Source organism: Carlito syrichta, unplaced genomic scaffold (genome assembly GCF_000164805.1).
Source record: "Carlito syrichta isolate Samal-C Ts95f unplaced genomic scaffold, Tarsius_syrichta-2.0.1 Scaffold301826, whole genome shotgun sequence".
Classification (NCBI taxonomy): domain Eukaryota; kingdom Metazoa; phylum Chordata; class Mammalia; order Primates; family Tarsiidae; genus Carlito; species Carlito syrichta.
Window position 1 is genome coordinate 164,151 of NW_007245922.1, and position 13,276 is coordinate 177,426.

General features: G+C 37.9%; 1 protein-coding gene across 5 annotated transcripts in view; it reads left to right on the top strand.

Annotated features, from left to right (window-relative positions):
* Nucleotides 1–13,276, top strand: part of OSBPL6 (oxysterol binding protein like 6) — a 112,070-nt gene that overhangs the window by 80,020 nt on the left and 18,774 nt on the right. For 4 of the 5 annotated variants that reach the window (XM_008055334.1, XM_008055335.1, XM_021711032.1 and 1 more), the window contains 2 exons: nt 9,530–9,637; nt 11,318–11,455. In XM_008055334.1, coding sequence (XP_008053525.1) covers nt 9,530–9,637; nt 11,318–11,455 — 246 coding nt within the window. The remainder of the gene's footprint in view (nt 1–9,529; nt 9,638–11,317; nt 11,456–13,276) is intronic. The other variant, XM_021711033.1, reaches the window with a different exon arrangement.

The window sequence follows — 13,276 nt, forward strand, 5'->3', positions numbered from 1 at the left end:
CCAGGTCGAGGCTGCGGTGGCCGGGAGCGGCCACTGCACTCCAGTCTGGGCGACAGAGTGAGACTCCAACTCAAAAAAATAAAAATAAATGTCATCTTGTAAACACATAAAATACATTCTTGTTCTCCTAAGCATTGCAGTTTTTCCTTCAGACATATTTAATGACAGAGGCTTAGTGATATAAATCAAGCTGCACTAAGAAAAATCAGAAAACGTGTTTGTTTCTTGCTTGCTTGCTTGCTTACTTGCTTGCTTGTCTTTACTTGTCAGGTGAAACAGAGAATGGTAAATAGAGGTCCAGATCTGAGCTTTGAATGACATTAGAAATGACTTGGAAGAGAAAGTGTAAAACAACTTTCATTTGTTCCTCCATGTATTCATTGTATTTCATTCCACTGACCATATACTAGGTATTGTGCAGGGTGCAGAACACCAAGATCAAAGTAGCCTTGGCCTTGTTCCCAGAAAGCTCATGATCTGATTCAGCAGTACTGACCCCAAAGCAGTGAAGTGGACTGCGCTATAGTTCATTCAGGGCAGCACATGGGTGGTGCCGATTGCCAGGGCTCTAATTGCTCAGTGGAATGGGAGATTCCCATGCTGAGAAGCAGAACCACAGGCTTCACTGAGGAATCAGGCCTTCGATTGGGCCTGAGTAGACAGCAGCATCTCACGGGGAATGCCCCAGTGCTAGCATAATAGAAGTAAAATCAAGTGAAATTATATCGAATGTGCATCCTTTGGGTTAAAATCTTTCCCTCTCTTATCAAAACATATTTATTTGCATTTAAAGTTCAAGCTTGATAGACTTTTGGGTTTTTTGTTTGTTTTATTTAGTTTTGGGTTTTTTTTTTAAACCAAAAAGTTCAATTTTATTCTAAAATATATGAAAACATTTTGGTACTATTAAGTTCCGAATAGACCGTGAGAATTCAGTGCTCACATCTGTATGTTATCACAGTGTTTTGGCTTGTTCACATCCCTGTGTCTGTCCACACCCTCCTCTAGGACTAGCCACACCTCTGCTGGCCATCTAGTCTTATCACCTCTGAGTCTGGACTCTCTTTTGAAAATCACTGCAGCCTTGGCTTAGGCATTCAAGTTTGCTAACAATTCACTTCTTTCTAATGAATCACTATCTACATTGTGGCCATTGGAGAGGTGTCTGGAGAATGGCAGGTGGTTCATAGTAGCTGAAATATGGGATGAACAAGGAAGAATTACTCTGAGTAATTCTGAGCTAGTTAAGTAGGTGAGAACTAGCTCATCAGGGGCCACACAAAGGATCTTAGATACTTCCTATTGAGTGATGAGAAGGGCCTAACAGAATTTTAAGTGATTAATGACAATGCCAGAAATTGGAAATATTACTGCATATTTATGTATACTAGAAAGATTACTCTGGTACAGTATGGAGGGTGGGTGGAATTAAGGCAAGACTTGTTAGGTAGACTGTTACGATATTCAAGATAATTTAAGAATAGCTTATCATATTTGAGATAATATTCCTGAACTTGAGAAGTGACAACATTGGTAGAAGGAGGGAATGCATTTCAAAGACACTGAGGCAGAAGAATCAGCATGGCTTGGAGATTAACTGAATGTCAGAGAGGGACAAGAAGATAGAATCAAGACAAGTCCAGGGCTTTTACTTGAATAACTGGGTATATGATAGTTGTTTTCCTCAAGGAGGGAATACAAGAAGAACTGATTTACTGGAGATATATAATATTGGAATTTTGTGTGGAGATTGAGGTATCTGTGGAATATCCTACAGGCAATTAGATATTTAGAGCTAGAGTTCAGGAGACAAGTCTGGGCTAGAGAGAAAGATGGAGATACCTCAGTATATCATTAAAGTTACAGATGCTGATGAATTGTGTTTTCATTCAGAATAAAAGAGAATCCGCAGTGCTAGCACTGTCATAGAGAACATTACTATTTAAAGGAGGAGGCTAAGAAAGAGGATACTTTGATGAGGACTTGAGGAAGCAGCCAGAGGATTTAGGAGCAATGACCATTAAGACCAAAGGTAGAATTTTGATAGTGTAAAGAAGGAAGAGATTAATAACATCAAATTTAGCAAACAACATATGGACTGAAAGTCAACCTTATAATTGGGCAGTCATCTCAGCATGTTCATATCATGAGCAGAAGGAACCAGCAGATAAGGAGGTATTGAAGGTGGGAAACAATTAGCTGATCAGCCCTGGTTGGCCAACTCATTCTCACCGTCCCTCTTTTAGTGCAGCACGTACAATTGAGCAAGTTCTAAATAACTTGAGTATGTTGAGACCATTTTTCTCTATGTTCTGGATAGGTCTTAAAATTAGTACAAGTTTACATTATAGTGTGATCGTAGGTAGCCAAACAACATCTTTGGTCCATAATCAAGTATCATCAGTTAAATCCCCAGATATTTTTCTCATAATCTGTTATCAAGCCAGGTCTCCCCCTTACCCTAGAGAAGGAGAAAAAAAGACTGAGTTTAAATAACTTCTTTAAGTAATCTAACAATCTCAAAGCTTACATTTTATTTGATATAAGACCTAGTTGATATATGTCTAATGATTAAGATGCTGCTTTCTAATAAAACTTTAAATATATCAACTCTTATCCTTTTAGAAGGCACATAGCACATAAAATATATGAAATTAGCATTTTTCACTACATGCCCAGTAGAAATTGTTACCTGCCTTGAGCAAGTAACAATTTGCAAGGCTGGACAGTCTAAGGAATTTCTCTTCTAAAGTAATGGTAATTCCCTGATCTATATGTACACAAACTCATATATAATTCTTTTTTTACCCCATGAAACTGAAATAAACTTTACATCTGAGAGGCAGCATAAATTTTAAACTCAAGCCTTTAGGACAGAACATTTTATGTGGCATCTATCCCTTACAAAATGACTTTATTTCCATCAGCTATAATTTCATGTCCCGTTTCATGTAGTACTCTGAACACCAAAATCAAATAGTATATAATAAGACTAAAGCAACCTCAGCACCCCAGAGTACCATAATAATAAAAGATTCAACTCAACTTGAGTCTGTCTTCACTTCAATATATTGCACTTTATCACTGTTACCAGTTTGATTCTTCACCCCAGAAATTGTGCTCAACTTGTGCTAAATTAAGTGGGAGTTGGGCTCATACAAATGTGAGCAACAGAATATGACCCATCTATTTCAGCTAAAATTACTGTATTTCATTAAATAAAGATACCATCAATTGTTAGATGCACCATCATTTTGTGCGTTACTGAGAAAGAAAAAAAAAAACCTCTACTGTCAATTGAACTGACACAGTGCTTCAGAGGTGCTAAAATGTGCATCTGAGAATCAAGAAAATGTGGTGTGTATAAGAATGTAAGTAAAAATTGTCTTAAGGCACATAGTAGCATAATTTAAAATCCCAGTCATAGTATCTGTCATCCCTCCTGTCCACAGCATTTCACATACCCCAAATAAATATTCTGTGATGGGATGAAAGTCTCTATTATATTTGTTCATGAATTTCACAGTTCCCTGATTCTTGGCCAAATTTGTTGTGTATAAAGATATTCTCCACAGAATTCTTTACATTTTTTTAGCATTCCAGCAACTTTAAATTGCTGTCATTTTGAACATAATTTGGCAATATTTATTAAAAGACTTTTAAAAAGTTTTTACCACTTGACCCTGTAAGTCCATAGCTGATATGTCTAGTCTAAAGTAATGCTGAATGTAGAAAACAGTTATACACATAAATGTTCATATTATTTATACTTTATACTAGTAAGTATCAGTAACATAAGTGCCTGATAAATAGGAAATAATTACTATTTATGCAACTTTAAAAATTATGTTTATGAAGAGTTTGAAACATAAAATAAAGGTGCAAACAATAAGGAACAGATAGCATATTAAACTGTGCACCCATTAAACAAAGTTTTGAAAATGCATAGGAAAAAAGCTAGAAAGAAATAGGCCGCCAAGCTTGGTGGCTCAGCCTGTAATCCCGCGCCTTTGGGAGGCTGAGGTGAGTGGATCGCCTGAGCCCACGGGTTCGAGACCCACCTGGGCAGCGAGACCTCATCTCTACAATAAATCAAAAAATTAGCCGGGCGTGGTAGCACACGCCTGTAGTTCCAGCTACTTGGAAGGCTGAGGGCGGAAGGATCGCTGGAGCCCAGCAGGTCAGGGCTGCAGTGGCCGGGAGCGGCCACTGCACTCCAGTCTGGGCGACAGAGTGAGACTCCAACTCAAAAAAAAAAAATAAGAAAAGAAATAGGCCAACCCACCAATAGTTGGGTAGTAAGATGACTTTTAAAATATTTTTCTATTTTTTGCATTTTTCAAATATACTATAATAGTAGTTTTGAATTGAAAAAAACTGATTTTTAAGAGATACCCAGAATTTGGTTTTTGACACTTCTAACTTGGGCAGTTTTCATATTCATTTTCTCACACCTTTTGAACCAGTTTTACTTTCATCCCAAGGGTTTAGGTTTATGGTGATTTCATCTTGCCATATGTTTCATATCCTTCTCCAGCTACTAGACATTCATGTTTCCCTCCCAGAATCCACAGTTCCGTTTAGTAAAATGTTTATGCCAGAGTCTTACCCAGTCTAAGGTAAATCCTTACCTGGGAATCGTCTGCCAGGGTTGAGGAATGATAGTTCATAGCTAAGGAATGGGGATTTAGGTCATTGATTCTAGATCAGGTCATTAACTCCTTTTGTAGACTGGGAAGGAATTGTGTTTCTTGGCATGTTAGACTTGAATTTGTCTGAAGAACGCAAGGCATGGGGAAATGAGTGTGCATTGTGGAGCGCCTTTAGTGAAGTCCAAGCTCCCTAAAGCAAATAGCAAGAATATACATAAGACCTAACTTAGTGCAGAATCTAGGCCCAGTTCCTAGCATCAAGGTGCTTCTTCCTGTTAGGCCTTTGATCCTATTTGCCACTAATAGAACTATATGATTGCTGACAGTCACCATAGCTTTTCTTGCACATTGGCTGGCACAAGGGGCTTGTGATCTGCCTCCTTTTTCCTTGCTACATCATTGGTCACTCTTCTCTAGTGCATTCCCTTCATTATTTCTACCAACTTCTGAGCACTTTTGTGTTAATTTTCACTAAGAGCATCATTTCCCTGACAGTATCATTATTCCTCCATGTTCCCAAGGTAATCATTGAATTTAGGGAGGGAAATAATAAATGTGGTTCTGAGCACTAGCTGAGAGTACCACATCACAAAGCTTGTGGCACATGCTTGGAGCAAACTTCAAAAAATATGGTCAAGGCAAAAGGAGGAGCCAGCCTGGGGAAGGTGTGCTAAAATGGGCCATTGCATGCTCAGCCCGGCTTACACTTTCCACCACTGGGGTCGCCAGAGTTGGAACAGTCTGGATTTCCATGCTTTCTGTGCTATGTAACAATGACCTTTTTCTACCACTGCATATATATTATTAATGAAAATGAAGTTGATTAAATAAAAGCTAGTAAAATGCACTGTCATTTACTTAAGAATAGAACTGAACTGTTTTCTTTTGGAACAATAATAATATTTTGGCAGTAAATTGTAATTCTTTGCCAGTAGTGGTAAAGACAGATTCTTGGTTCTATGTATTAGCAATCATTTTTAAAAAATTAGTTTTGAAGTTTGAAAAAAATGAAAATGAAAATAATAAAGAATAAGAATTCTTCTATTCTTCATCTTAATAACCAAAACCTCTCTTTTTTCCTCATGCTACTCTTTTTGCCACCAGTTGAGGAGAGAAAAGGGTTTCAACAATAAGAGAATTAAGTAATAACTCTTGTCCTTTGTGATAACTATAGACATGCTGATTTGTTCTTCCATATTTATCTGCCTACAAATGTGTAGGCAGATTATCTCTTTCCAGACCATCCCAGTGAATGCCAAAGTAAACTTTGCAGAGAATATAAAATTATTTTTATTATGTTCTTATTAGAGAGCCAAATGCTGATGTTCAGTCCAGGTAGTATAGAAAATTCCCATTAACCATAATGTAAACATTAGAAAATCCCCAAAACCAGAATTATTTTTACAGTATTCTGGATGGTAGCTGATCTTCATAATGATAACCAAGATCACTGTGCAAGATTCTCACTTAGTGTTTCAAACAAACTTGAAAGAGAATTTAAAGTCAATCAAAATACAATTCTCTGGCTAGGCACAGTGGCTCATGTCTGTAATCCAAACACTTTGGGAATTTGAAGCAGGAGGATCCCTTCAGCCCAGGAGTTTGAGACCAGCCTGGGCAACACAGTGAGACCCCATCTCTATTAAAAAAAAAAAAATTAACTGAGCATGGTAGCACACGACTGTAATCCCAGCTACTCAGGAGATAGGAGGATCACTTGAGCTCAGGAGGTCAAAGCTGCAGTGAGTTATTATCACACCACTGTACTCCAGCCTGGGCCACTTTTTGAGTGTGACCCCGTCTCAAAAAAATAATAAGTAAATGCATACATACATACACACACACATACATACAACTCTTTTTTTCTCATTTGACAAAATTGAGGCCCAGAAAGGTTAATTAACTTGGTCAATAACACTTAGCCCAGAGATCAAGAGAATCTGATCTTCTAAGGACTCCCAGGACAGAATTTTTATTTTTCACATCACATCTAAGAAAATGAATAAATTATGCAATTCATATCCTATATAATGGCTGGAGCAGGCATATCAAGCCTGTAGCCCACAGGCTGCTTGAAGTCCCACAACATCATGTTAAAACAAACATTTCTAGCCGGGCTCGGTGGCTCAGCCTCTAATCCCGTGCTTTGGGAGGCTGAGGTGAGTGGAGTGCCTGAGCCCGCGGGTTCGAGACCCACCCGGGCAACTTGGCGAGACCTCATCTCTACAATAAATCAAAAAATGAGCCGGGTGTGGTAGCACACGCCTGTAGTTCCAGCTACTTGGAAGGCTGGGGCGGAAGGATCGCCGGAGCCCAGCAGGTCGAGGCGACAGAGTGAGACTCCAACCCAAAAACAAACAAACAAACAAAACAAACATTTCTGACAAGCAGAAATATTTCTTCTCACCTTGAGAAGTCTTATTATGTATGTACACTAACTATATTATGTAATATATGTGCAGCCCAAGACAATTCCTGTTTACTCACAGTCAAAAGTTTGGACACCCCTGGGGTAGAGGTTATCTTGTGTTTCCTTCACACACCCCTGTAGACAGTATCACATTTAATGAGTGTGGGATGAGATGAGAGCTTAAATGAGAATTTAATTTTTTTAAATGCTCAGAGCAAACAATTCTAAAACTTTTCTTATAAGTGACAAACTTGTGTTTAACATTTCCAACCTGAAAAAAACCATTACTTATCCTTGCCCTTGAATTTTTGTGGGGCCATTTTACTAACACTTTTCCAATGGCAACAGAAGGTGTAACCACTTTGAAGGAACCATTCGTTGAGGTTTGTATAAGACCCTCAGCTCTAGACTGTGATCCTATTTGATTAAAATTATCGAACAACTTAATCTGAGGCTTTGCACTTACATGGCCTCAAAATAATATCTGGTCTTAAATACTTCAATAACTAGCCAGGCTCGGTGGCTCAGCCTGTAATCCCACGCCTTTGGGAGGCTGAGGTGAGTGGATTGCCTGAGCCCGCGGGTTCGAGATCCGCCTGGGCAGCGAGACCTCATCTCTACAATAAATCAAAAAATCAGCTGGATGTGGTAGCTCACGCCTGTAATTCCAGCTACTCGGAAGGCTGAGGTGGAAGGATAGCCGGAGCCCAGCAGGTCGAGGCTGCGGTGGTCAGGAGCGGCCACTGCACTACAGTCTGGCTGACAGAGTGAGACTCCAACTCAAAAAAAAAAAAAAATATTTCAATAACTGAGATGACTTTCCACACATTTGTAGGCAGATAAATATTAAAGAACAAATCAGCATGTCTATAGTTATCACAAAGGACAAGAGTAAAAAAATTTTTTTTTCAAATCCTGAGTGTTTGAAATTTTGCTCCAAGGAAAAATATCCTGAACACTTTTGCAAGATTAAAATGTATTAGAATTCTTCCTTTGAAGCCCATGGTTTATTCACTAAGAACATTATCACCCTTTTTTCCCTAACACATCCCTGTTTTCTCAGATAGCCAGAGACTTATTGCCTCCTATCCCAAAATGCAATGACTCTAGGATCTATATCTACGTTTAATCTGTCAATACTTGACAGCCCACCAGTTCAAGTGTATGATTTGATGTACTTTACAAACTAGTTCTAAAGGCTTTAAATAAAAGCCAGAAGCTGAGAATGAACAATTCTGACCTCAAAAAAGCAAAAGATGCTTTGAAGGAAGGGAAGAAGTGAGAACCAGGAAGCAGAAAGGAGAGTCTGTTCTATGTTCCATGCTCAAGGATTATGCCCTGCTCAGTGCAAGTGGAGAGTTTAGCCACTTTGTATTTGTAGATGTATAAGTTTACTGTATTCATTGACTCTGAATGAAGCAGAATGCCTATTCCCTGGGACAGATGCCTTCTTTACTAAGCCCTGACATTTCTCTTCTACTCGAAAACATCTACCTCCATCTTCTAATTGCTGATTTTAATGAGAGGGAAAGGAAGTTGTCCATCTTCTCACTGTTTGATATAATTACAGTTAGATACATCTGTATTATGTAAATGAAGCATATTTCTGTGCATCAATGTGATATGTGTTCCCAGAGGATACTCTGAACCTTTGTTCATGGGATCCCAGTAGGGAGGATATGCTTATGTAAAGCTGTTGTCTTCTTGTAATAAATGTAGTTGCTCCATGTACCAAACTGAGTTATAGCAAGTAGCATTTTACTGATGCTAACTTAAGGTATGTTGGAAGCAGTGTGATGTAGAGACCTTGGAGTTGGTTTACTGGCAGGGTTCTGTTCTTTATTGTGGTTTTCATTGTCTGCATTGTTCAGTGAAGGCATCGTTTTGTCTGCACTTGAGTTAGTTTCTATACCTAGTTAGTTCTGCTGCACTGTCATATGCATTAATTATGTGCTCCTACAAAATGAAAATACAGCTGTTTTCTTAACCAAAGATATCATTTTGTAAACTAAAGCCAGTTCATTATTCATTCCATTTCCAAGTCGTTTTTAAGATAACTATCTGACTGTGAAGCAACTCTCAAACTCTAGAAACTTGAACAAAAAATTGACAGAATCAATAGTGTTCTTCCCAGGCTGCAAAAAGTAATATATATGTAGTGGTAGACTGGGCTTGGGTGTAAACGCTCACTATAAAGGAGAAAAAACTTCATGAATGATTTTTATAAATGCTTTAACTCTCTCAGCCCACTAGCCTACAAAGTAGTGATCTCATACTACAAAAAATTAATATCTTAATTTTGAGTCATTTATTTCCTTCTTACTGGTAAGATCTGGCTCATGATGAATACAAAAGTTAGAGCTAAGGACATCACAGACATTGTTGTCTAAATCATACCTGGGTTCTTTTTCTGTTTTATGCTTGCCTATTAATTTGAAATTACATATGCGGTTTTTGTTATTTTAAGGCACTCAACCAGAATGCTGAACTAAGGAGTCGACTGAACCGAATACATTCAGAATCTATTATTTGTGATCAGGTTGTCAGTGTAAATATTATTCCTAGCCCTGATGAGGTAAGACTCATTCTTAATAGATGTAGAGTACCTATTTTATAGCATCTAAATCTACTGCATATTTTTGTTTATTTTTATATAGCTTCTTTACTGTGACTATGACTCCATTCATAAATTTTTGTATTGCTGACAGTTCAGTGTTCTTTGAAGTGAAGGATGTACGAGTTTGACATCATTTGTTCTTGGTGTTCTTAGTGATGTGTCTTTATTTATTCCTATGTTCACCTGATGCCATTGAATATTTAATTTATATATCTACTCCAGCTTGTTAATTTTCTGTATCTCTCATTCTTCATTTGAAATGCCCATTATCATCAAATGGTCAAAGGACTGCTGGAAAAAAGTATTTTTTAGCTGAGAAGTTACAAAATAAAAATATTAGATTACAAATAAAGCTTTTATGTCTATAAAATTTTAAAAAGTCTCCTCAGGTTTGTTTGAGAAGTCACCAAACCTTGCTAATACTAATGGTCTTACTATAGCTACTGCTGCTGATAGTAATTAATAGCTAACATGTGTCAAGTGAATACTGACTATGTGCTAGGTGTTGTGTTGACCACTTTGCATATGTTATCTCATTTGACATCTCAACAACCCTTTGAGGTAGGTGTTACTATTCCATTTTTCAGATTCAAGAAAATGGTAACAGAATAGGAGAACATTCAGTATTTGAGCTAATCTTAATTGTGTGATTCTGTTTATGACCCCTTATAAAATTATTATTTTATAGCATGAGAACTTACACTTTACAACAGTAATGTTGGAGCTTTATATGCAGTGATAAATATACTAAGGTGAGACGTCTAATAGTAAATCATATTTGTTATTAAAAACATATTTTATTAGAAATCTACAGGTACAAGTGTTCTAACTGCTTAGGAAATATTATCCCAAGACAGTCTGTCTTTGACTTAAGTTGCCCATCCTATGTTAATTCAATTCCACAGGCCTCGTGTTCTCTGATAACACTTTTATTCACTCAATTGCCCAAAATCTGGAAGTATTACTAAAATTTTTCATTCAAAAATTATTTAATAATCTCATTTGGAATCTTCTTCTCATCTGAAATGTGCACTAGAATATCTATATTCTAGTTCTCTTATATATTTTTTGGATTGAAACGTAAATAGCTTCTTTGAAAACGATATTTATCACTTCTTGAATAAAAATACAATTTGAAATAAGATTTAGTACTCTAACCATGTGTTTCATTGGTTAAAATGCATGATCAAATTGAAAAAGACTTTTATATATTCTGTCTCAAAAATTAGTCTTATAGATTTTTTTCTTTGCATGTCTCTAGTAGTTTCTGCAAAACTTCTTGAGGTTTAGTATACTGGTTAGAATATGCCTTGAAATGACAGGCCTAAGAATAAGAGAATGAACTTGTCCCTACAGTCAAGTCAGGGTATTAATAAGGACTTAACTTGTTAAATTCCACTTAATGTTAGTTGAGCATCAAGACACGATGCCAACACCTTTTAACTTTACCTTTTGGAGTCTTTAGACATTGTAGGAGGACACTTATGCGGTAGTTATTACTGAGCAGCAAGGGAAAATTACTTGTGGTCACTGTTTTTTTAACACAGTATTGTAAAGTAGAGCTCTGGCTTATCTGAAGCAATAGCTGATTTACAGAGGGAAAAAAATGATTATACCATATGCTTCTCTCTTCTGCAGGCTGGTGAGCAGATCCATGTCAGTCTCCCCCTGTCACAGCAAGTAGCTAACGAGAGCCGCCTCTCCATGTCAGAGTCTGTTTCTGAGTTCTTTGATGCCCAAGAGGTGCTTCTCTCTGCAAGTTCATCTGAGAATGAGGTACACTTTCTTGACCTATCAGCTTCAACTGCTCATGACTGGGAGTTTAGGTTAAGGAAATTAACACTGATGGGCTTGGTGGCTCAGCCTGTAATCCCGTGCCTTCGGAGGCTGAGGTGACTGGATTGCCTGAGACCGCGGGTTTGAGACCCGCCTGGGCAACTTGGTAAGACCTCATCTCTACAAAATCAAAAAAATTAGCCAGGCGTGGTAGCGTGCACCTGTAGTTCCAGCTACTCGGAAGGCCGGGAGCGGCCACTGCACTCCTGTCTGGGCGACAGAGTGAGACTCCAACTCAAAAAAAAAGAAAGTAACACTGTGGAATTTTTTGGCTGTTGTTTTTGTTTGTTTGTTTGCTTATATCATAGGAAGATGCCCAAATTGTAGCAAAGCCCAAAGCATGGAACCTATATCAATTTCCATGTACCAAGCACTTAACACTGCTAAGCACAAGAATTTAAATTTGTTGAATTAAGGAAAAGAGCCAACATTTATTCTGACTGTCTTCTACAATTCCTATTTTAGAGTAACCAAATAGTTTATGACAGAATTCTTTACAGGAGGAGACTAGCTAAAAAATATAGAAAGAATGGGAAGATGAGAAGATCACCATTCTTGCACTTATACAGTCTCATACATATTATATATTTTTGCCAGGGATATGAGTTTGAGCTTAGAAGGATAATGTCTAGCACATATCTAGTTGAGTAATTTTATGTTTTTTGAGGTTAACCACTGGCTATCATAAAAACTTTATTGGATTGCACTTCATGTTCATGAGTCTTGGCAAGATCTTGGAAACAGGAAAGCTCTTCCTTGGTCAGGTTGCAGAAGTTAGTTTTTCTACTACAAGTTAGTCAAGTATGTGTATACATATGTACATATTTATTTATTTATTGCATGAGGAAAGTAGCCAAAACTCTTTCCCACACAGCTGAGGAATTTTGTCATTTGGGATTACAAGTCTGTACTGCATTTTCACAAAAAAGAAATGGTTGCTAAATGTGATTTCCATATGCATAGAAAATAGATTGGAAAGAAGCATCCTGACAATTAGTAGTAGTTGTTTTTGAATGTTTGAAATTGTGGACGATTTTAGGAACAAAGAGAAAGTGGAAATGAGAAAGAAAGAATGAACACATATCACTTTTATAATGTGAGAAAAGTAAAATCAAGTTTCTTGCATCTTGTCCACATACCAAGGCATGCACCTGCCACTCATATCCCGAGGCGTGCATTAATGGTTTCGCAGAGACTCCTGTTCACAGGCTGGAATGCTAGTTTAGTTATCTGTGATGGTAACTGATACTGTCAGATGGACAAAGTAATCATGCTTGCTGATTAGTACCTCTTTCCCCATAAGCAAATCTGCTTGACAAGGCTAATTCTAATTCTAGTCGGGAGGTTGCCTGGTGAGCAAGAAATAGGGAGCAGAAGAAATGAGTTGAGTGAACTTAAGGCTAGGAGGGCCAGGATGTTGTAGCTCCACACTCCCTCGCCACCACAGGGATACTTTGCCACACAGATTGGGTAACTGTGTCTGTCACCCTGCATCCCCAGGGACCACCAGGCTGTGGACATGCTACCAGAATTTCCTTTTCTGTCTAGGCCTTCTGAGCTCTCGTTCTGACCAGTCTTCCATCCTTCTTCAATCAGGATAGTCAAACTTGGCTGCTCATTTTCTGAACTCTGATCTATCACTTGATAACTTTATAGCTTATCTCTCTGAGAGCTGTTTCCAAGTCTTTGGGACACAGTTACCTGTATCCCAAGGTACTAGTTGCCCTAAACAATGGGCATATAGAAATGAAGAGGATGTGA